General features: G+C 38.6%; 1 protein-coding gene across 5 annotated transcripts in view; it reads right to left on the reverse strand.

The window, feature by feature from the left end:
* Positions 1-2,664: 2,664 nt before the first annotated feature.
* Positions 2,665-24,809, reverse strand: part of MFSD11 (major facilitator superfamily domain containing 11) — a 30,580-nt gene continuing 8,435 nt past the window's right edge. For 4 of the 5 annotated variants that reach the window (XM_089535026.1, XM_089535017.1, XM_089535034.1 and 1 more), the window contains exons 6-14: positions 23,497-23,593; positions 21,117-21,175; positions 18,888-19,026; positions 17,296-17,336; positions 11,645-11,710; positions 8,947-9,072; positions 7,735-7,909; positions 6,786-6,921; positions 2,665-5,421 (exon numbers count right to left, since the gene is read on the reverse strand). In XM_089535026.1, the coding sequence (XP_089391152.1) occupies positions 5,257-5,421; positions 6,786-6,921; positions 7,735-7,909; positions 8,947-9,072; positions 11,645-11,710; positions 17,296-17,336; positions 18,888-19,026; positions 21,117-21,175; positions 23,497-23,593 (1,004 nt within the window). In that variant the 3' untranslated portion in view covers positions 2,665-5,256. The remainder of the gene's footprint in view (positions 5,422-6,785; positions 6,922-7,734; positions 7,910-8,946; positions 9,073-11,644; positions 11,711-17,295; positions 17,337-18,887; positions 19,027-21,116; positions 21,176-23,496; positions 23,594-24,809) is intronic. The other variant, XM_089535043.1, reaches the window with a different exon arrangement.

The raw sequence follows: 24,809 nt of genomic DNA on the forward strand, positions 1-24,809 counted from the left end.
GGAGCTCGGTACTTGAGCGTGCGGTGGCTTCTCAATAGTGTTTGATGGATTTTTGCATAACTTTTATTTATTATTATTTATTTATTATTATTTATTATTATTGCAAAAATGCAGTTTTAATGTGTGTGTCACCACAGGTACACCACTAGAAATCCCCACTTCCCTCCTTTTATAAAATGACTGCAACAGGCTGGAGCATCCTTTTCCAGCCCAGTACCTTCCAGATGTATTGGACTTTCATCATCCTAGCTCAAATGGCCATAAGGACTCCATTCTATTTAGAGAATATAAGACAGAGGAAGTTTGGGTTAAAAGACACTAATGATGCATTTTTCCAATAGCATAACACATTACAATATAGGACTGTTATATAGGTTGATCCTGGATAATAGAAATAATTTTTCCTATTATCTCACATTTGACCCCAGAATTCCTAAGCACATTTGCAAACTACTATATATTTGACTGCGATTCACAATTGTATTACTATCACCACAGAACTGTAATAAAGCAATACTACTCTCAGTGCTCTTCCAAATATAATTAATATTTTTAATTGCAAACAAAAAAAAAGAGGTCCTTAAAGCAATCAGTGATAAATGCCAGAGAAGTGGTTTCATGAGTAAAACTCATAAATCTTTGACAGCATGGCAAATGTACTGCAAAACATATGCCAAAAAGTTCTAACTGCTCAAATAAATTGCCTTTGATGGCAGGGGCAGTATCCTTTTCCAGCTGAGATTTTTTGAAAGCTGTCCCAGACTTTTATTGTGGGCAGCTGTGTCTCCCTTCTGAGAACTTCTATGACTGAGAGGATGATTTTCTGGGGGGTTTATTTTAATTATTTTACAGCCCTTTTGGCATTCCTTTGGTCATAAACGAACAACAACATCATCCATTTCTGAGTTGGACCAACAGTATTTTCAACTAGGTTTTACTTCTGGAGTGCTGTTCCTCACAATCTCTCATCTCCACTACTCTTTAAGAACAGCAAATGAATTAGTTCCCAAACCCATAAATACAACAATGGGATCACTAAGTCCACTCAAAGATGGCTAACAAATTTACATTAAACATTTTCCTTGAAAGAATGCTGGTGTTGCTGTTTATGTCCACCCATTACTACATGGATAGGAAAACAGACTATACTGGGCCTATCCATCTGCACTGTCTACACAGAGCAGCTTTCATTGTTGTACTTTCTGCCTAGAACCACAAGACTTTAAGAACCAAATTCAGATGCTTCTGTTGCATCAAAGCTAACATTTTGACATCTGTCTATACAAATTGCCTTGTTGGACGGAAAACACTTGGCATGAATCCTATCCAACACCATTTACAAGGCTGGTCAGCCAGATGGAAAATAGTAATCTTAAAAAATTGGCCCTCAGCGAGAAGAAAAATACCATGTAAGAGTTACTTTTTTAGTACGGCTTAGTAGGAAATTTCCTTCACTACTGCTAATATTTTGGGATCTATACACACACACACACGCACACACGCACACAATGAATGATCAATAAATTCTGAATATTGAATGAGGTCTATTTATTTTTACCAAGTAGCTTTGTCCCTAAGCTGAGCTTTAATTTTGTGTTTTCAGCAAAATTCCCTGCTGTAAAACTATGTATGTTAAAAGTCAACAAAAATGTAATACTTGGGATGCATTTTCTCCTTTTACATGATGATATGAATATTCATAATTGCAGACAAATGTTAATAAGTAGCAAAGGAGAAGAAAAGGTTATGTTCCTTTTAGCTGACTTATTTGCTGCACTGACAAGACTCAACTTCCATCCATGGATATGCAAGCTGGAGCCAAGTGTTCCTTAATTAAGGCAATTTGGGGCCCTAAACTGAGCCATACCTCTGTCCCATCTAGAACTGAAAACAGCTCAAATGGGAATTGGTGGCTCTGTTATAACATACACTACTACTTAATAGGCTAAAGGGGAACTGGGGTTGGCCCTTGGTTCAAAAAATCTTAGGGCCAAAACATACCAGTAAAAAACACCAGATTTGGGGGGGTGTGGGGGCATGGCATACAATTGCCGCACTGCAGAAACGCCGAAAAGCCACGGCGGAAAGGGCTCCTTTTTTCCACTGTGGTGGAAATTCCTTGTTGAAATAAAAAGCTATAGAAAGATGGAGTCACCTTTGTCAGCCAGAGAGATGGTTTTTGAAATAAAGGCTTGGAGTTTAGAAAAACTAGAGCAAAGGAATAATGAGTGCATCTTGACCTGGATGGAAGCTGGCACCAGTAAAAAGACATAACATAAACTACTGAGATAAGGACACATAGTTGACATTCAGAAGCAAGGTTAGGAGGAAAGCTACTGAATTCCTACAGGAGGGGGTAAGGAGTGATGATGCAGTTTCAATGTATGCATGTATTTCTGTTCTGATTGTAAGAATTCTGTATGTTTAAATTGTAATTAGCCAATCAGGTGTATTGAAGAAGCTTCTTTGTCTTCAATAATATAAAAAGAGCCATTTTGTCTTGTTCGGGGCCTCAGCTTTTTGGAACTTGAATTCCACTGAGTTCAATGTTTTCCTTTGTCGACAATTGGAAATAAACTTATGGATTTTCAATTACTAGGTCCTCTTGCGAATTCCTTGCTCTGTCAGTCCTAGAAATTTAAGTTTCCTGAAATTTCTGTTACACCACCCTCAAAAGGAGTGGCATTTTGCTACTTCTTTTTGGGCCAGAAAAACACGAAATTGGGGCTGTGGTGTAAAGTTGCCTCAAAGGGACAGCGTAGAGCTGTCCCTTTATGGATGTCTGTTTCGGCCCTTAGTCAGTCATATGACTCTTAACTAATTATCAGTGCAGTCGTCCACTTGTCTATACAAAAGTAAACCCCTTTGAGTTCATTGTGGCTTGCTCCCATGTGAGGTTAGGATTGCTGCCTGATTCTAGATTTGAATAAAAATAAAATGCAAATTAAGGATTTTTTTTTTTAAAAAAAAGCATTTTAATTGACTAAACTAGTCAATTAATCTATTATGCCTTACAAATCTTGGCAAAAATGTATTTGATAAGCCTAGCATTATAGCTTCTGTAAATTTGCCTCCAAAATGAAATTAGGGCACAAGAGTAAGGAGTTTCAGCTAGCAGCTTGAGATAAAGTTCTTTGTGGACCACACTTTCTCATTTATTCAACTATTAGACAATTTGATTAAAATCACAAATATATAGCCAAATCTTGTAAGTACTGTATGACCAGAAAAGTGAACAAAATGTACTTCCCAGATACATATCTTTAGGATTCCAGTCTTTCAGTCATAGTAACCATATTTACTCATACGTAGAGTCCACTAACTTCAATTCAATTTAATAGACAACTAGAGCCACTGACATCATTTGCTATAGCTATCTTTCACTAAAGGCAGTGTGTGTACTGGATTACATGGTTACCACCAGTAGAGCTTACATACACACAACAAAGAGAGACATTCTTATAAAAATATTCTAATTTGTAAGCCACCTTTGTTTTGTATAAAATATATCCACGTCTTGACACTATAATGCCACTTAAAAATAATCACCCCAAAGTATTAGCTTATTAAATAAAAAAGGCACTCCTTGTAAGCCTCAAAGGACATTTCTCATGCAAACTGGGTTATTTCGCAGCAAGTATTTTATGAATGTTGAATGCACCCCATTAAACAATTCTATGACTGACTGAAATAATAATTTACTTTCCATAAGACTTTTGCCTGAGAAATTCTACATGGAACAGGCTCCTTGTGCTGTAAAGTTCCCTTACATTTGTGAGAAATTATCTCTTTTCCCTCTTTCACCAATGCTCTTGCAGAATTTACTCCCTTGGAACAGGCAGTGAACTTCAAGTCATTTATTCTATAACAATTTCATCAACACTGGCAAAATTATGCTAGAGCAATTAACACAAAAGATTGTTTTTTGTGTTATTTCTTCAAAAACATTGTACCATGCTTCTGGTGGTATGGCGGTGCGAGAATCCCTCATAGAGAGATACAATTGTCACACATTATTTTCACACATTTGTCCACAGGCTGCAATCTATACCTGTTTATCCGATAGTACGTCCCACTGAAATCAGTAACTTACCTCTGAGTAGACATGTACAGGATTACACTGTTATATATTAAGCACTGGGAGAAATGCATAATGTTTAAAATGACCTAAAGCTCTGTTGCCATGGTTCTCAGTGGCATTCCTCCCTAACAATGCTGAACTTGTACTGTACTGTCTTATTGTAACTATGTAAATTTTTGTAAAATACTAGAAAATCATAGTAGTTATTTTCCAACTACTGATACTGCAAATGAACTGAAGTAAATAGGTTAAAATTCAGCATGCTACTTCTCTTAATATTTCATTCCTTTGTGACCTTCTATCGATGCATCAAAGCAATTTTATGCATGTGGTATCACACAGTATTCATCAAGGCCTCCAAATATTTAACTATTGTGGAATCACTTTTGTAAATTGTTTGGGGGTTTCTGAAGTGTACTTCCTACAAATTATTTAGCAGCAAACATGATTAGAAACTTGATACTGAGAAAATATAATTTACATATTCTCCAAATATACAGGGAACATATGAGGAGCAGAGGGGCTCTGGACCTGAAATCATTTTTGCCCCTGAGCAACTTCACATTAAATTAGCAAAATAGATTGTGCAAGTAGATTTAATTCCCTTATGTTGTTATACCATAACAGTGACCTTCTTTCTCTTTCCCTCTTTTTTTAAAAAACGAATGTTATTTCACATTGAAACATAAACCATTTTACTTATCTAAGAAAAAGGGCCTGGAAAACCTTAAAAAGCGTTAACATCTTTTTTGGATTTTCACAGTCCATAAAGTGAACTGTTCTTCCTGAAATACATCTGTGTTACAGTGTATTTCTTCTTACTGACAACAAAATGTGCATGCACAGAAAATCAGACATGACTACTATGCCAGGCTTCAGAAACAGATGAGTTAAAAATGAAAAACAAATGTAGTTTATAGAAACTAGCCTAATATGCAAACGCTGTGTAGTGGGAAAAGATGAGGATGCTCCACGTTCCAGTTGCCAGAATTGCCTTCAAAGCTGTAGTCTGTGATTTATTCATCACAAGTTGATAAGAGGGGGGAAAAAGTCTTTCAAAACTTTGGTGTTTGGTTTTTTTCATGTTCCATAAGTAAAAACACTATCAAGTCTTTTGAACAAATATGTGTGTGTGCATGAGTGTATATGTGTGCAAAAGAAAGAAAATGCCTTCATCAAATGCTGCTGTAATCCGAATTCTTGGCAACAAATGCTGGAGCTTCCCACTCCACAGTGAAGAATGAAATTGTCCCAAAGAACCCAACCACAACCATTATCAGAAGCTGCCACTGAAGAAACAAATAGTTACTGTAGAAGAAAGCGATGGCTGCACAGACAGACTGAAAAGGAAACCAGAGAAGTAGTGAATGTAACTTTACTAATGGTCCTCTGCTTCAGTGACATTTAATTTAACAACATGCCTGTTTTCTCCTGCATTCTAGCAAGTAACTTGCACGGTCAGAAGAACTGTAATTCATCTTGTTCGTTTGTAAGACATTTCTCATGTCATATCAAATACCTTAGTAACAAACATCCTCCAACCAAATGTCAGTGAATCAGGGCCCTTTTCATTGCCAAGGCTTCTTGCTTTGTCTTTACTGTTTACAACACAGCATTTTCATTTGTGAATTGAATACCAACCAGGTTTTTGCATCTGATCAACTCTATTTTATCAACTGTACCATTCTTTATCTAAATTATACAGTTACAGTATGCAATGCTTCCATTTCTGCCATTAGTATTACAGTGCGCCCGTGTTATACACGGGTGCGTTTTACACAGCTTCTAGCATATCCTGGAAGCTGCGCCGGAAGGGAGGTGTGCGCTGGAAGAAAACAATGGCACACGCGCTCCCGTGGCATGCGTCCTGTGTGCCACCACCGCAGGCACAAGCCCCATTCATCTGAACGGGGCTTGAGCATCCGCGTTTTTTCCCCTACGCGGGGGGTGTCCGGAACGGATCTCCCGCGTAAGAGAAAAGGACGACTGTATTTCATTTATAAGTCTACAATCGTATACCTACTTAATTGGGAATAAGCCCCACTGAACTCAGTGGGCCATGCTCTCAGTACACATATGCAGCATTGCACATACTGTAATATGCCAATCAGTCTTTTCCATATCATATACCCAGAAATATATGCATCTCTATTTTTGCTACCAATGCACTACATTTTTATAATTCCTACATTAACAACTGCTTCATATTATAGAAAAAGGGCATAAGCATGTGCATATTAACTCAGCAGTTACTACCACTATCTTCACTGTGGTTTACTCCCAGGTACAATACAATGGAAGGCAGCACAAGCACTGATACTTTGATTACCTAAGCATTCTGCATAAGTAAAAAGCTTACCATATTGTTGCCTTCTTACTTGGGCCCAGTACATAATTATAGCACAATACATAATTATAGCACTATTATTTCACTTTAACCACCACAGTTCTGTCCTATGAAATCTTTGGATTTGCAGTTTAAGGATCACTCAGCCCACAAACCCCAGGATTCCGTAGCTAAGGTGGAATAATAGCACTATTTAACTGTATTGTGTAAATAGGCCCTGGTGTCCAACCTCGATGGCTGTAATTCTTCTAATGTCACACCAATTTCATTGTGTATGTGTAAATAATAAGGAACTGTATAACTTCTGTAGACTAATGAAATACATGTTTGGCTCCACGAAATGGCAAGAAATGTTACCTGGATAAATTTAAAGATTGCAAAGGCAGGTGCGCTGTCTTCTGAGTACAGAAATCCCAAAATACTGAGGAGCTGTGTGTTGAAACAGCTATCACCTAGGCCCAAGAGGAAGCTGCAAAAAACAGCCACTTCTTTGCTGAAAAAAAATAATCCAACATTATGCACACACCTACCACTAGAATGTAGCACAATCCATTATTTATTTATTCTTAGTACAGAGAAACAATGTAGGTAAGAGGCAAAAATTAGTTACTAAACATCTGCTTCATTCAAAGAATTAGCATGTTTGGGGCATATCTGCATTTCAGTTAGATGTCAGGCACTTAGCATGTTATTTATTGTTCTAAACTTCTAAACTTCCTTTGAGTAAAATAATATACTATTGGGCGAAAATCTCTCTTTCCCCATCCCAAAAATCTCTCCACTCAACATTTTGCATATCCACATATACTGATATGTTTTCACATATATTTTATAAAATTAAACAGACAGGTAAATGAATTCTGTATTCTGATTCTGAATTTTGAAATTTTGGATAAGAGAGATTCACTCTGTTCAACAAGGATGTATTCAGAGATATCGACATAGCTGTGATAGTCTGGAATATCAGTATGCAAAGGGATCTTGTATCACCTTTGAGACTGTGTAGAAGTTGTAGCATAAGCTTTTGCAGACTTGATCTACTTCCTCAGATACAGCAGACAAACTCTATGAAAGCTTATGCCACAAATTCTTCTATACAGTTAGTCTCAAAGGTGCTCTAAGATCCCTTTGCAACAAGAATATATATTAAACAAAGGAGTGCACCTTCCATCTTGACAGTAAATATATAAGAGTTTATCTGCTACTGAAACACATACTTGGTTCATCAGTCATCCCTTTAACTTACTGCTAAAGAATTTCCTTAAAATAGGACTTGATCAAGAGAAGTAGGAAAAATAACTTGTACCTTGGTTCCATGAATGCTATACTGTCTGTTCCATCCATGGAGGCAATGGGGGCATCATTTGGGATGTTGTAGAAAATCAAATAGAAGGCTATGAAATGGACCACAATGCCTAACATCACTACAGGGTTCCTACCAAATCTGTTGCTCTTGCTCAGGAGACCAAAGATTCCTCCACCTGTGACAAAGAATGTATCATTACCCTAAGCTGCTGGGACCCTATCTTGCCAATACTGAAAGAATTACACAGGGTGTTTATTACCAAGATAAATTCAAGGTGACCACATATAAGGTGATTTTCCCTCTTTTGGCAGTAGTGACCTGTTTCTGGCAATTCCTTTCCAGGCAGGCCTCACCTGGCACCTGCTGAGTTAGATGTCAAGCAAAATAAGTTTTATTCCCCCAGCCCTTTGAAGGAGTTTAGACCTCCATGTGCTTCTTTAAAATTAGCATTTCATTCTCCCTAGTTTTATACTGATTAATGTTTTTATCTTACTTTCAGTAAAAATTTCATCTTACTTTCCCTGAGATCTCTTCTAATTAAGGGCAGTAAGTTTCCATGGCTGAGTGGAGATTCGAACCCTGATCTCTCAGACTCAGATTAATAGACCACAGTAATTCTAACCATACTGCTATTTTAAAACAAGAATAACAATAATGTTGGACATGTTAGGAAAATGAACAGGATAGAATCCTTCTTTCAGATCCATTTTAGTTGTTTACACCCACAGATTTTGTTTTGTTTTTATAGAATTGCAGTCAGTCATGCAAGTCTCCACCTGTAGTCTAAAATGGTGCAATCCAAACACAAGTTCACCACCTCATCTGCTGTTTGTAAGAACAAGGTCTAGATACACCACAAACAATGCTGCCTGCCCTGATGCCAACAACCAGAATGGCAATTTACTTTCTGTACAAAACAGCTGCTTGTCTTGGCTGTCAGACATCTCCTGTTGCCAGCTTGCATGGTCTATAATGAGCACAAAACACGGCTTCCTACTAAAACTCCCGTATCATTAAACATCAACTTGTGGGATGGTGTCCCAACTCTTATTTAAAGATTAATATTCAATGAATTTCCTGACTATATTATGTTATTCCTTACTATTTTGAAAAAGTCCAATTCATTTCTTTGCTGTATTACTTCAGATGTATGCGGAAAATAAAACTGTGGGGGAAAATACATTCTACAATTTCAGATCCAGTCTGACTCACCTAATATTTCTCCAACACCAATAAAAATACCAGAGAGTCCAATGAGGCTTTTTTCTTCATTACCAAATTTATTTACAGCACCTATACAGGTCCCATACACTCCAGAGAAGAATGTTAATTCCAGACCTTGAAAGAAACCAAATTATTTCAGACATGGTTATCCACAACTGCTTCACATTTAATTACTATAGGAAAAAATACAACAACTATCAGATCCAGTTATCCACCTTCTAATACAAGCATAAGTTCATAAGTCTTAACTTAAGAAACCAAGCAGTCACTTAAAAGAAAACTGCACAGTTCAAAAATTGGTTATAAGGCACTAGTTCCCATACAAGTGAAGCCCTTATGGTAGTTGATGCCAACCATTCCCAGGTCCAACAGTATTTCAGCTGGATCCTGCTGCTTCTGACAGAAGCAGCCACCCCATTCCTTCCTGAAAATCCCCACTCTAGAAACACATCCCAAACAACTAAAAAACCCTTTTGGAACAATTTTGCTAACACAGAAGATTTCAGCCAGAGAAGAAAGGAAAGGAAGTTGCAATTTTTGCTAGTGTTCAGTACCAAAGTATACCAAGAGATCTATATAATGTCAGTCATCTATGTAGAAGTGGGGGAATCAGACTGTTCTGGCCCCAGAATAGGCATCCACAAATGCAGGAACTGGCCATCTTATCTGTTAGCTACATAGCCTAAACTTTTGCTGTACCCAGAAGTAACTGTATTGCTAACATAAGTTATTTCCTGAAGTATACCACTCAGTTCTTAAAATAACATTTTTTAAATTAAATATCTGCCATAAGTAAATGGTATTGCTGACGTTAAAAACTACACAAAAAGTGTAGGTTTCTAAAATAAAGAATGCTTTAACTCCAAAGATTTCTCCCAATAATGTAGAGTTCCTGGTAAGACTTGAAATACAATATACATTGTCAAAACGGCACTGAAAAACAGGGTGATCAAATTTTAAAAGAATAACATGTTTCAGACAGGATGCTATAATGGTTCTTTTAACAGAGCTTTTCAAAAATGTCTGCTGCAGTACTAGCCAAAGTGACTGCCTGTGGCATTGTGTACTGAAACTATCCCAAAGGAAGCAGTTGGTAGAAAAAGGGCAGAGAGGAAATACTAGTTCAGGAAAATGCTAAAAATGTCTGTGGAAGGATCCAACCATAATAATCATCAAGGTACTAAAGTAGGTTGTAGGCTTGTAGCATTAGCAACAGATTCAGAAAACAGTTTACATTGGACATCTATAGTTCAGTATACTGACAAACTGGGGGCGGGAGTAGCATATATTACATTTCTTGAATGATGTGTGGGATATAACTGAATAAATGAAGTATGGTAAAACTTCACCAGGCTACACTTGGTAATAGATGTAAGCAGATGCCCATGACCTCATCTTCCTAGAGCACTTGGGAGCCTGTCTAGCACAGGCCAAAAATAAATCTTCCATCAGACCAAAGAACCTTACAGCGACTGGGCAAAACAAAATATTTGGAAGCAAAATATTAAAACATGGCACCTAAATTAACTGAAAAGCAACTCCCTCCCAAAAAAAAAAAAGGGAATTTGCCCTCTTTTTATGCAAACAAGCATACCTGTTAGATTTCTACAAGGCCCGTGATTAAAGCAGGACCTTCTAGCCCTGATATTTTAGACCAACATTGGGAAAACAAGTCTGCAGCCCTAAGACACTATATATATTCTCCACTGCAGCCACCAGATGGCAATCGCTCAACACATCTCACAGAAGGCACCAAAGGACACTCTGCTCCCTTTATGAAAATAAAAAGAGGACTGCTTAGAAGTGCTGAAAAGACAAATAGGCTGGAAAATAAATTTTAAGGGGATGAGAACCACAGTCCAAACACTGTTAAATGTGCACAAGGAAATCATACAAGCAGCCAGGTCTTTTGTTCAGTGCAACTCCAATAAACAAAATGAGCAGCTGTTCATTATAAAAACAGATTGGTTTTTTGGCTACAGAGAAACCTTTGGAGAAAGTCTCAGTTCCATGCATTGTGCCCCCACGGCAGAACAGGAGAACCGTGGGAAATGCTGGGTGCTGGAACAAAGGCAGAAATACACTGACCAAGTGATCTGGGAGATAGAAGGACAGGATGAATGCTTACAGATTTGCATCATGTAGCCAAAAGCAATTGGATTTGGAATGACAGGGCCAGATAATCATAGAGAATGCGTGTCTTTTTTTGTTTTTTTTAAAAAAGGGAATCAAAGAAAGTGAAGCATAAGACTAAAAAGCATAAAAACAATTCAGTTACAGCAAAACTGCCCAAAAATACATACAAGCAACAGCATAAGAAGTTTTTTTAAAAAAAATAGAGTAGAAGACATAACACTTATTTTAAAAAACTATTACAGTAACACTCAAATGGAAAGCCCTTTTCTTGCAAATACCACCTTAATGGATACACTTTGCTTCCTACTGCTACTTAGGCACCCCACAGGATTTGACCCATGACATGCTTTAATTGAGATGACCTGATTTTCAGGGCTCTGCCTCTGGACTACAGTTCGGTCCATTTATCATGATCCTCCACTCACTTTTTTTTTTAAAAGAAATGACTGAGAAACCATGTAAGAAAAAGCCAATCTTGAGCAAGGAAAAAGCACTGTTTGCAGGTCCCGTACTGAGCCCGGAGCCTAGTGTTTATATTCCCTTCAGTTACCTGTATAGGCTGTTGTGATGCTAAGCAGCAGAATCTCCTTCGTGACACACAGCTTGATAGATCTTTCTGCAAAAAAGCCACAATAAATACACACAAATGCATATATACATACTGTAACAATCCTCAATGAACACTGGGTTAAGAGGGGGGAAACCTAGTCTAACTACTCCTTCCGCCAGTGATAATGACCTCTGCACTATTAATTCACAATGACATGAATATGAGATCAAGAGACCATTGGGAATATGAAGACTTAAGGGTAGAATAGTCAACCCTTTTAGAGCCAAGGTAAGATGGGTCACCCTACAAGGCTTCCTTCCAGTCCATTCAGAGGCCATATTACAGAGAGCACAAGCATTCTACTGCTATAATTTGGCAAGCCAGATTTCAAATTTCCACCACTGAACTGGAAACATTGCAACTGTCCCCATAATAGGGGTATAGGCAGCACTGAGTGAGCTATATAGAACTTCCCAGGAAGTCACTGTGTGATGTAAGGTACCTTTAAGACACAGCCCTTAGTGATATCAGCTGTAGTGTATATATACTATTAAGAGGGTTGGAGAGGGATTGATTGTTCTCTCTTCCTCATCTCACTCTCCTGGGACTGGCTGTGCTCAGTAGCCTAAGGATGAATAAACTTACTGCTCCTACATGAAGATTGGGCTCTGTGTGGATTCTTATAAGATTGGATTCCAACAGCAGACATCACATGGTGTCAGAAGTAAAACCTTCCTGTACTGCAACTTGGACTTTGTATATTTCACAGGAAGAGTGCATTAAGATATGGATTCACTTCAGCCTCCCCCTCCTCTAAATATGGAAGGTAACATGGCTCAGAATTGGAGAAAATGGGAACAGGCTTTTCAGTTATATATTACTGCTGCAGGACTTGACAATGTAGCAAAGAAGCGGCAGATAGCTATCCTGCTGCATTGTGTGGGAGAAGAAGGAATTTCTGTGTATAACACCTTTGTTTTTGCTGATGAGAATCCAAAAGACATTTCAGAGGTTCTAGAACAGTTTAGAACCTACTTCTTGCAGAGAAAGAATGTTGTTTTTGAAAGATTTTGTTTCTGGAACCATATACAGAGTCCAGGAGTGAGAAATGAACAATTTATTGCTGAGCTTAAATTGAAAGCAGCCAGTTGTGAATTTGGAACTGCAATTAATGACATGATAAGAGATAAAGTTGTTTTTAGCATAAAGGAAGAAAGACTGAAAGAAAAGCTTTTGAAAGAAACAGACCTTACACTTGAGAAGGCTGTGGAAATATGCCGTGTTGATGAGATAACGAGAGCACAGCTGACAACTATGACAACAACTTTTGAAGGAGTGTGTGAATTACAGGAGGCTCATGGAGATATCAGAGGGACTGCAAATGGAGATAATGAAGAAATTGCAACTCAAGCTTTGAGAGTAAAAGACTTAAGAACTAGAGACAAATGGAAAAGTCAGAACAGGTGTGGCTGTTGTGGCACAATTCATGAACCTCAGAGATGCTTAGCATTTGGAAAAACTTGTAATAAGTGTGGCAAGAAAAACCATTATGCCAAGTTATGCAGGACAAAAATGGCTAATCCTGAAAACAGACAAAACAGACAACATATTCATGAGTTGTGTGTAAGTAACCTATTGATAGCAGAATTAGACAAAGAACTGAACAATACAGGGTGGTTTGCTGATGTTTCTATAAGAGACTATATAGTTAATTTTAAGTTAGACACTGGGGCTGAAGCAAATGTGCTACCATTCAAAATATTTTCTAGGATACCTGGTACAAAGCCACTGATTAAGAGCAATGCAGTTCTTGTAGCATATGGTGGGACAAAAATACAACCAATGGGAATGGCTGAGTTTGAATGCAGTACAGCAAAAGGGGTGCATAAATTATTGTTTTATGTAACAGATTGCTCTGCAATTCCATTACTAGGTAGACCAGCTTGTGAGAAATTAGAGTTAGTTCGTCGGATAGATCTCATACACACAGCTGGGTCGTTAACACAAGAAAAATTAGTCAGCTTATATCCTGAGATTTTTCAAGGTTTGGGTGAGTTTCAAGGATGTCATCACATATACATTGATCCGACAGTTGCTCCTGTTGTCCAAGGATGTAGGGGAGTGCCTTTTGCAATATATGATAAATTAAAGGATACACTCAGTCAGATGGAAAATACAGGAGTTATAACAAAAGTGATAGGACCTACAGATTGGGTGAGCAGCCTTGTTATCACAGAAAAAAAGAATGGCACTCTGCGTATATGTCTTGACCCACGAGATTTAAACAAGGCAGTTAGAAGGCAACATTATACCATCCCAACAGTTGAAGAAATCCTGAGTCAGTTAGCTGGAAAAAAATTGTTTACAATCATAGATGAAAAAGATGGTTATTGGCAGGTAAAACTGGATAAAGCATCATCCAGATTATGTACATTTAATACGCCATGGGGAAGGTATTGTTTTAATCGCTTACCATTCGGGCTTAAATCTGCAAGTGAGGTTTTTCAACAAAAGAACCAAGAAACATTTGGACATATAAGAGGTGTACATATGATAGCAGATGATATGATTATAGCAGCAGAAACAGTGGAACAGCATGATGAAATTTTACACCAGGTTATGAAAACAGCACGTGCCAACAACATTAAATTTAATAAAGAAAAGATCCAGTTTAAGGTAAACTCTGTAAAATACATGGGTCACATAGTGACTGCTGAAGGAGTCAGACCAGATTCTGAGAAAGTTAAGGCTGTCCAAGAAATGAAACCGCCCGAGGATAGACAGGGGGTCCTGAGATTTTTAGGGTCAGTACAATATTTGGCAAAGTATATTCCACAAGAGGCAGAGCTGACGGCCCCATTGAGAAACCTATTAAAAAAGAATGTAGTTTTTCAGTGGATGCCAGAACATCAAAAAGCCTTTGATGCTATCAAACAAAAGTTGTGTAGCACACCTGTGCTTCAATATTTTGATGTGACAAAGCCAGTTGTAATTCAGGCAGATGCATCAAAAGATGGCTTAGGAGCATGTCTGCTTCAGGACAACAAGCCGGTGTCCTATGCCTCTAGGTCACTTAACTCAGCAGAAAAAAATTATGCACAAATAGAAAAAGAATTGCTTGCGGTTGTATATGCGGTACGAAAGTTTCATCAGTATGTGTTTGGTAAAACTGTGTTAGTTCAATCTGATCACAAGCCTTTAGAGTCAATCTGTAAAAAACCAATAGGCAGTGCCCCTGCTCGATTGCAACGAATGCTTTTGCAGCTTCAAAGGTATCAACTTAACATTGTATATACCCCTGGTAAACTTATGTATCTGGCTGATACCTTGTCAAGAGCCACTGTAGATCCTCCTTTTAGTGAAGAGCATTCCATGGGAGATGAGAAAGTAATACATGAGGTGAGTGCTTTAGCAATGCATCCTGACAAAGTGTGTATAATACAAGAGGCAACAAAATGTGATCCCCAGCTTAAGATGGTTCAAACATACCTAGATCAAGGATGGCCACAATATATGAGAGATGTAAGTCCGATAGCAAAATCTTTCTGGCCAGTTAAAGATCATGTTTGGTGCCAGGATGGAGTTCTTTTTATGGGAGAAAGAATGATTATTCCAACAAGTCAAAGACAAAATGTACTTACACAACTTCATGAGTCCCATCAAGGGATTCAAAGGACCAAAGAAAGAGCAAGGAAATTAATGTATTGGCCTGGTATGTCAAGAGATATTGAGCTGGCTGTAGGGAGCTGTAGTGTTTGTGCATGTTTTGCTCCAAACAACCAAAAGGAACCACTCAAACCACATGATATCCCTGAAGTACCATGGGAAAAGGTGGGGATAGATATTTTTGAACAGGATAGTTGTCCATTTCTGTTGATAGTTGATTACTTTTCAAAATATCCAGAAATAATAAGTCTACCTGATAAAACTGCCAAAACTGTAATTTGTAGGCTTAAGTCTGTGTTTGCTCGCCATGGGATACCAAGAATAGTGGTGAGTGATAACATGCCATTTGCTAGTCAAGAATTTAAAACATTTGCTAAAGAATGGGGGTTTGAACAATGCTTTAGTAGTCCAGGATATGCACAATCTAATGGTATGGCAGAACGAGCAATTCAGTCTATCAAACAGCTTATGAACAAAGTAAAGAAGGCTGATGGGGATTTACATCTAGCATTGTTGGAATATCGCAATACACCAGTCACAGGGTTGTCATATTCACCTGCACAAATGTTGATGGGCAGGATGTTGAGAAGTAAACTTCCCATAACAACTGGTTTATTATGCCCTAAGATTCCTATTAATGTGTATCAGGATCTACAAAGAGTTCAGCAAAGACAAAAACATTTTTATGATCGAACAGCTAAATCACTTCAACCATTCCAAGAGGGAGATGCAGTTTGGATGCAATCTAATGACCACAAGGAAAGATGGCTTCCTGCCACAGTGATAGAAAAATGTAAACAACCACAGTCATACCAAATAAAGACTCTTAATGGTAGGATATATCGGCGTAATAGACGCCAATTAAGAAAACGGATGCCAGAAATTATCAGAGACAGAAGTGTAAGACCAGATGCATTAACCAATGGATATGGTGGGGCTCCTGAGAATAATGATGAGGTGCAAACATCAACAACAGATAGGCAACCGACATATATAACATCATATGGTAGACCAGTGTTTAGGCCAGAGAGATATACTCCTTGAAAATGCACCTTGGCCCTAAGGTGGCTTTTTATGATTTGTGTAAGTTAGGTCAATGAGAAATATTGTATTCTTTGTATTTATGTTTTCTACTTATGTTTTTAAAATTCTGTATACAATGTATTATTTTCTAAAGTGTATAATTGTTTTTATATTTCCATGAAAGGGAGATGTGATGTAAGGTACCTTTAAGACACAGCCCTTAGTGATATCAGCTGTAGTGTATATATACTATTAAGAGGGTTGGAGAGGGATTGATTGTTCTCTCTTCCTCATCTCACTCTCCTGGGACTGGCTGTGCTCAGTAGCCTAAGGATGAATAAACTTACTGCTCCTACATGAAGATTGGGCTCTGTGTGGATTCTTATAAGATTGGATTCCAACAGCAGACATCACACACTGTATGAGAGAACCAAATTTACTTTCTCTTCCATGGGGAAAAGTCAGGCTATTTTTTCCATAGTGCTGCTCGCAAAGCATTTGTGTCCTGATATCAAAAAGATGTAACTTTTACTATGAGAGTGAGCATGGGCTGGCAGTTTGAGTATTGGGCTAGAATTCCAGGAGATGAGGGTTTCAATCCTCTCTCAGCCATGAAAGTCCACTGTGTAACCTTAGTCAAATTACACTCTCCTGGCCTTAGATGAAAGCAATGGATAATTTCTTCTGTACAAAATTTGCCAAAACAACCACATGATAGCTTTTTTCCTTAGGATTGCCATGAGTCAGATAGGACTTGAAGGCACACTGCAACAACAAAAATGTGAACAATGTAGGGAAAGAGGTGCATATTTGGAGAAAGAAAATAAAGCAGATACTTCTGTCAAAAACACCTGCAAGTAAGGTTTTACAGGAGAAAATCATAGCTGACTGTGGCTGGGCATGATGAAATATCTTAGTGTCATATATTTACTGAGATATCTCTTATCTGGAATTTTACTTACTAAATGCATCTACAGCCTTTGTCATTTTGCTCTGGCCAGACCTGTTTTAAAAAATTGAGAAAATAAACAATGAACTAATAAAATAAATTATAATCATGCTATATTTTCTAACAACATTTTTCTTTCCGCAGCACTCTTTTGTATTGGAAAATTTACAGCATCAGTATAGGAAATAACATCCCATTCACAAATGACTTGTTTTAAAGTAGCAGAAATAATACTTGTTTTAAGTTGTAAGCCTCCTTCACTCCCAATTTTGTAGAAAAGACAAGGTATACATAAAGTGACAGAGTTTGAGCAGGAGTAGCAGGAGAATACGAATGGAAGCCACTGGACCAAGTAATATATAAATCAAATTTCTTCTTTCAGAATTTTCTATGAGCTCTTTAACAAATCAGCCTTGCCTACCATCCCACCAAGCCTCAAAAATGCTATATGAATGAATACATACTTTTTGTTTCATAACTATGGGGTCATACAGACGGGGCAAGATTAACATGAGATCACAGCACCTGCACAGGCCTAGTCTTGATTCAGGCCACCACAGCAGTCCCGAACAGCATGCCAGCAAAGAGCGGACTTTCTCCGCTCCTTTTCCGGACGGCTTTTCCCAGCCAGGCATGCTCTCCACATGGCTTCCAACCACTCTGGGATGGGCAGTGTGTAAATGCCACTCTTCCAAACGCCAGTTGGGAGCCATTCTTTCCTGCCCTTCTATTTCGGTCCTATATGTTTCCATGTCAGTTAGGAAACTAGATACCAGGATGAAGGGGCTCTTTTTTTTAGTTTTTGCCTCGTAGTTTTCTATGGATAGGAATTCTAGGCTATATGGTAAAGCATTCAATAATGTGAATCTCCATCTACAATCTGAAGTGGTCCAGCCCAAAATGAGCTATATTATCTGCAGTGAGAATTAGAGTAGGTTCTTGCCTACTCAGACCACTAATCTACCGCTTGTTCAGACAAGGAATCCCCATTCATGTGGTGAAGACAGGCCAAAAACTTCGTCTAGTACATATTACTTTTTCTCACATGCCTACTGAAAATGGTAGCACATTAACTGTAGAACTTAAGGATAAGAGAGCTTTAACTCAAGTAATCCACTTTATCCTTGTACATTACGAAAACCTAAAACCTAAATGGAGTCTTTTCATTTACATCCCACCCATGCACTCATTAACTTGGGAGCACAATTATTTATGTGCCATACTTCATATAAGACAGTATATGCAGAAGCAGATGAAATGCTCTCCCTCTATCCCAACTGCCACTGCCCTGGCCTGGGGTGGGGGAAGAGGAAGAGCCAGTATCTGCTGGATTTTTTCAGCTCTCACACTGCCATTCCCTTTTCCTTTTTTTGTCATGTCTTAATCAGCTTGTAAGCCCGAGGACATAAAACAGTTTTGTTGTTCTTTTACTTGTAAAGTACCATGTATCTCATATTGCGATGGCACTATATACAGTAAATAAATCATAATAATAGCATGTATAATTTCTTTTCTGTATGACAAATATTGTTCATACACACAAAAGCATACATTACTGTATCAGAAACATGCTGAACCACCAGAAGGTTAGCCATAAGCACCTACGTGTGTTCTACAAGGTTGTCAGTAGTGGCTTCTCCTTCTTCTGAACTAGATTCTTCTGGTGTTCGAATGAGAAAAAACAGAACAGTGCCTACAAGACTGATCACTGTCAAAGCAATGAAGACGGTCCTACGGTCTCCTCCTAAGGAGAGAAAAATAGTTGGCTATACCTTCATAAACAAACAGTGGCACATTCATTCATTCATAACTTAAAGATTATGACCTTTGACGTCTCTATGGCTTGGGTCCAAACTACATGAAGGACTGCATCTCCCTATTCAAACCAGCCTGAGCATGAAGATCAGTAGGGGAAGGCTTTCACTCAGTCCCACCACAGGCATAGCTGGTGAGGACTTGGGAGAGTGCCTTCACTGTGGCTGCCCCCAGACTGTGGAACACCTTTCAATAGGAGGACAGGTCAGCCCCCTCCCTTCTCTGTTTTTGCCAGTAGCTGAAGACATTTTTATTTAAAGAGAGGCTTTCGATGTGTGAATTTTACTTAGGTAGTGTATGTGCTGCTTTTAATGCTTTAACGTTTTTCACTTTTAAAAAATTTGTTAACTATGGGATAGTTCAAAATAAAGAGGCTTCAAAGTGACTTGAAGCCGACAAGTTCAGACGACTTACAGGGCCAAACTATGTGGAAACCAACACAACATCATGCTCTGGGGCTAAAAAACAGAGCAAAAAGAAGCTCTGATATTCTGCTTTAAAGTGGAAAATACTCATCATCGCACCAACATATAAACACCATGAAGTGAGTACAGGAATGCAGGAAAGCCTAGGCAGCATATGGCAGTGGTCTGAAGCATACACCCTGGGAGCAGCGAGACGCAGCTGCCCGCGCCATTGCTCACCATACAGTTTGTTTGAGCACACATGTGCATGAGTGGCAAGCTGTCACACACCCCACGATGCAAAAGTATGACAAACACAGCAGGTCACCAATAATGCAATGGGTGTAATTTAAATCATACAAAAGCCAGACAGTCCAACAGGGGGCCATGGGGTGAAGTGGGAAAGTGGGCATATATGGGAGGCCTCCATGATTATGCTTTGCCAATGTGTCACTGGGTGCACTGATGCACTCTACCAGTGGTGTATCATTTATGTGACAATATGGATAGTCATATGTGGCATCCAATGAGATGGCAGTTGGGTGGGAAGAGGGAGGTAATTGCCAGATTCAGGTGGTGTGTTTGTGCAATGGTGCACATGCATGGTGGGAGGCAAAAAAACCAACAAGAGGTGCAGCTTGACGCTGCATGGTGTGGACTGCCCATAGGTGTTCAGCCTGCCTTGGAAGTGGGCCATGCGGACAGCCAGGTATCCAACCAGTTTGGGAAAAATCACGATTGGCCCAGTTTTCCCTATTCGTCCAATTAGCTCATATGCTGTGTTTTTAGTTGTTATGTTTTAAAATTAGTATTTAATTATTTAGTCTATCTTTTTAAAATTATTGTAAGCCACCTTGAATCCCATTCTTGGAGAATGGCAGGATATGTGCAGTAAAAATAAATAAAATATAAGATATTCTATTTTAATAATAACTTTTAATCTGGACTGTATCATACACAAAGTAATATAGTTTGTTAAAATGGAAATGAGCCACTTCAAAATCAAATGCATATTCCAGCTTGTATACGTTTCACCTTGGTATTGTAGACAAAGGAAATGCAAAGATGGTCTAAGTCTCAAATGTGGAAATTGGATTTGGCTTAACTGCACTATCTAGGAGAAATGTCAAGTCAAGAGAAGTTCAAGAAGACAGTGTACTTTGAGGAGGGATTTGAAAGATAAACAACAGGGTAACGGCCATTAAGTCGACAGGCAACTTGAAGGCATACACACGCACACACACACACACACAGGAACCAAAAGACTGGTCAAGGTAAGGTCAAGAAGAGACGATGCTAGCCAAATATTTCACATTAACTGGTTTCAACAAGTACTGCAATTTGAAGACATGCACCAACATGGAGAGAATGGGAGGCAAGTACGCATGTGGAATTAAAGTGAGAAACACAGAAAAGAAAAGAAAAATATCCATAGGTTTTTTACAGTTTTGTTACTATACATTAAAATATAAACTATTTTTTTCAAAAGCTGTTGAAAATGAGCTACAAATATCTCCATTGCTTTCCTAAAATTCTCTTACCAATACAAGAAATCTCTTATTACCTTACTCACAATCTTGCTGCCTCAAAGGTATATTTTATAAACAAAACAAACCTGTTATATGTAATTTCCCTTGCCAGGCAAAGTATATATAGAGGTTGCCAAAAAACAAGCTGTGAACACAAAAAGGCAGATGAGTTGTTAAATTAGCTATCTGAATTATAAGAGGAAAAATGCAAACAGTGATTTGTCATACATTGTCAAAAGATTGCAAATCCTGTCAATTCTAAACAACTCACCCCAGCCTCACAATGGTTTCCTTGAATATGGTCAACTGTGTTGATATTGCAGGCAGATTCCAAAATCCCAGTCAACAGAAAAAGAACAACATCTAGTTCATGCACCTCAGAATTGCATGCTTTTCTCCTGTCACCCTCAGGTATGTTTAAAACTAAAGGACCTCTTGGGTGGATAAGAAACCCAATAAATTCCTTTGCACAGAGAAGATAGTAGAAGATACGTGAACAACAGAACACATGCTGCAAAGTAAAGATTAGCTGGAAACTGAGTTCCTTTTGCTCTGTGGGGTGCCTTCTGTTTGCCTGCCAGGTTTAAGATTTCTAGGAACCCTTTGGTCTCTGGCTGTAGATTAAAATACTGGGGTGACCCATGATGTCTTCAAAGTCTTAGGACTATGTTATCACAGAAATCATGTGTTCCCTCCCCTATGAACCTGACTGCCTTTTAAGCTCAGCCTGATAGATCCTACTCCCTGTTCTGCCTATAAAGGAAGGTAGGCCAGGAAGTATAAAATAATCTTGTGAGTGGTGGGCTGTGGTTGTACAACTCTTTTCTGTAAGTATTTTCCTCCCTCTTTTTCCTTCTTTAGGCAGCCAGCAAAGACTTTTTTATTTCATCTTACTGCTAATCTGTGACCTGCTGCCTCATCATTTTATACTTTTGAAGCTTTAGCATTTATAGTTTAAGTGAACTCATTTTACAATTTTAATACATTATTGTTTTTTAAATTGCTCTGTTCCATTTTACTGTAATTCAACCTTTATTTATAAGGAACTGGTTATTATTTTTAATAGAAAAATGGAATAGAGACACTAAACAAAGCCCTCATAGTAGATCAATTTGAGGATAGATAAATGAGCTTATTATATTTTTATACTTATTTTCTTCCAAAGATCTCAGGATAGCATAAATGTCCCCTCTGCTCACAACTCATCTCACAGCTTTTAAAAAATGTTCTTGTGTTTATTAGACAACTAAAGCTAAAGTAAAGTTACATATACAGTCAGCCCTCCTTATCCACATATTTTTATCAACACAGTCAAGCAGCAATGACTTGAAAATACTTAAAATCTATATAAATTCCAATAGGCAAACCTTTATTTTGCCATTTTATATAAAGATGCAGTTTTATTCTTCCATTGTACATAATGGGACTTGAGCATTCACAGATTTTGGTATCCATAGGGAGTCCTGGAACCAAACCCCAATGGATACCAAGGGCCCACTGTACGATGTACTGTGAATGTAGTAAGAAATTATGTGTTATGAGAAAGAGAGTATGGATTTTTAAAGTGAGATGTGATAGGTTGACTATTTGAATGGGATTTTTAAAAAAGCTGCTTTGTGTGACAGTTAGATTGGTTGGCTGGTTATACCCTGCCCTTCAGCCTAACAGGGTCACACAGTAGCTTACAAACTGTTAATATGACAAGTCTAGTAAGGCACAACACATGAGGGAAAGGAAATGGCAGTGAGGGGGAGGACTTCATCCAGCAGGTACTGCCTTTTCCTCTCTCTCCCTTCGAGGCCACAGCAATGGTAGCTGGGATGGATGGAGGGTCTTTCACCTGCTGCTGGGGTTAAGGCATGATTGAATAGTTAGGAATATCAGAGAGAGAAGTAAGTTACAATTGATTAGGTTCAGTCAGGGTTTAGTTGAACTGTTTAGTTTTTGTCTCTTTAGGAATAGTTATTTGTGTGGACGAGTTCAGAAACATAGTGTCTGTAGCAGCAGTAGTGGATCAAGATATACCAATAAGGTCTTACACCAAGGGGGCATCTAAAAAGTCCCCACTTTTGGTGCCATACTGGTAGGAAAGGTGGAGGTCCTGGCACTTGGTGACAGTGATAGGATAGATGTATGGCCCTCCCACAAGATACCAACAATTTAAAATTACTGTATAACCATTTTGGAACACAAAAGCACATTGCCAAACATATATCAATTCTAAAGCATCATGTATGACTCTAACAACTTAGTCTTATCCATGTTTGCTTTCAATGGGATTTGCTGCTAAACAACTGTGCACAGGACAGCAACCTAAAGTAGTATTTTTAGGTTGTATCACAATGGATTTTTCAGAAGAGACAGAAGTTATAAACCCAACTATTTAATATTAAATGTAAAGGACACATCAATAAAGCTAACAAGTACTGTGTGTTTATAACCAAATGAAGTAACATTACATCTTACCTGGATTGCAATAATGCCCAGAATATTCCACTGTTCCTGCCAATTGTGTTTTCATTGGAATTTATTGTCAGGCAGTTTCCCTGAGCAGTCCATAACACTGAAAAGTAAATTAAAATACTAGTAAATGGGGCAGGAGTATCCTCATCTAGAGCTTACTCACATTGAGCATCTCTCTGTGTGTGTATATATGAGAAAGAGAGAAAGCACAGTAATTGTTCTTTCAGATTGCTATTTTAGGACACATCTAAAAACAGATTCACACATTTTAGATGTGCATACAAAAGACCTATCATATGCATGACTAAAATCTGGGATTTGCTGAAACTTTTCCTCTAATGTATCCTGAGCAGCAAATCTAAAATTAATCACACATCTATAGACATGTACAAATTCACAGATATCAACAAACATAAAAGCAAACCATGGGCTCATTCCCAACACTTGAAATCGATTCCCATCCTTATTCGATTGCGATAAAGTGGAGCCAACTCAAAAACTCCGATTTTCCTGATAGTAGTTTGAAAGTGGTTCTTTTGAGAAGAATCGATTCTGAAGCATGTCCAATAAGTGGGAACAACAGATCAGAATCAATTCATGCTGGAGGAGAGGGATGAATGGCAGAGGGGTGACGTTTTGGTAGATCCACCATTCCACTCCCCCCACAGTGCTGCCTCCTCCCCAGTGCCTTGCTTCACTCCCCGGCTTACCTCCCTGGTATCTTCCTTGTGTTTGATTTTTTTAAAATAAAATTGATAGAATATTCATTTTTTTTGATTTTGCAACTATTTGCAAGGTGAGTAGTTGCAAAATCAGTCAATTGAATATTCTATCAATTAAAAAAATGTCCTCCCCTTCATCCTCCTCCTCCATTCCCCGGTGTCTTCCTTCCTTCCTCGCTTGCCTCCTCCCTGATACCTTGTTTAACTCCCCAGCTTGCCTTCCTTCCTTCCTTCTCCACCTTGCCTCCTCCCTGATACCTTGTTTAACTCCCCAGCTTGCCTCCCCGGTGCCTTCCTTCCTTCCTTCCTCACCTTGCCTCCTCCCCGTTGCCTTGCTTTACTCCCCGGCTTATTTATTTATTTATACCCCACTCTTCAGCCAAACAGCTATCAGAGCGACTTACATTTTTAAAAATTAGACATTTCCCTTGCCCTCCGTGGTGTCTTCCTTCCTTCTTTCCCCACCTTATCTCCTCGCCGATGCCTTGCTTCACTCCCCGGCTTGCCTCCCCAGTGCCTGCCTTCCTTCCTTCCTTCCTTCCTTCCTTCCTTCCCTCCTCCCCGGTGCCTTGCTTCATTCCCCAGTTTGCCTCC

This window comes from Sceloporus occidentalis, unplaced genomic scaffold (genome assembly GCF_023333645.1).
Source record: "Sceloporus occidentalis isolate IW3139 unplaced genomic scaffold, rSceOcc1.0.p SCAF_1, whole genome shotgun sequence".
Classification (NCBI taxonomy): Eukaryota; Metazoa; Chordata; class Lepidosauria; order Squamata; family Phrynosomatidae; genus Sceloporus; species Sceloporus occidentalis.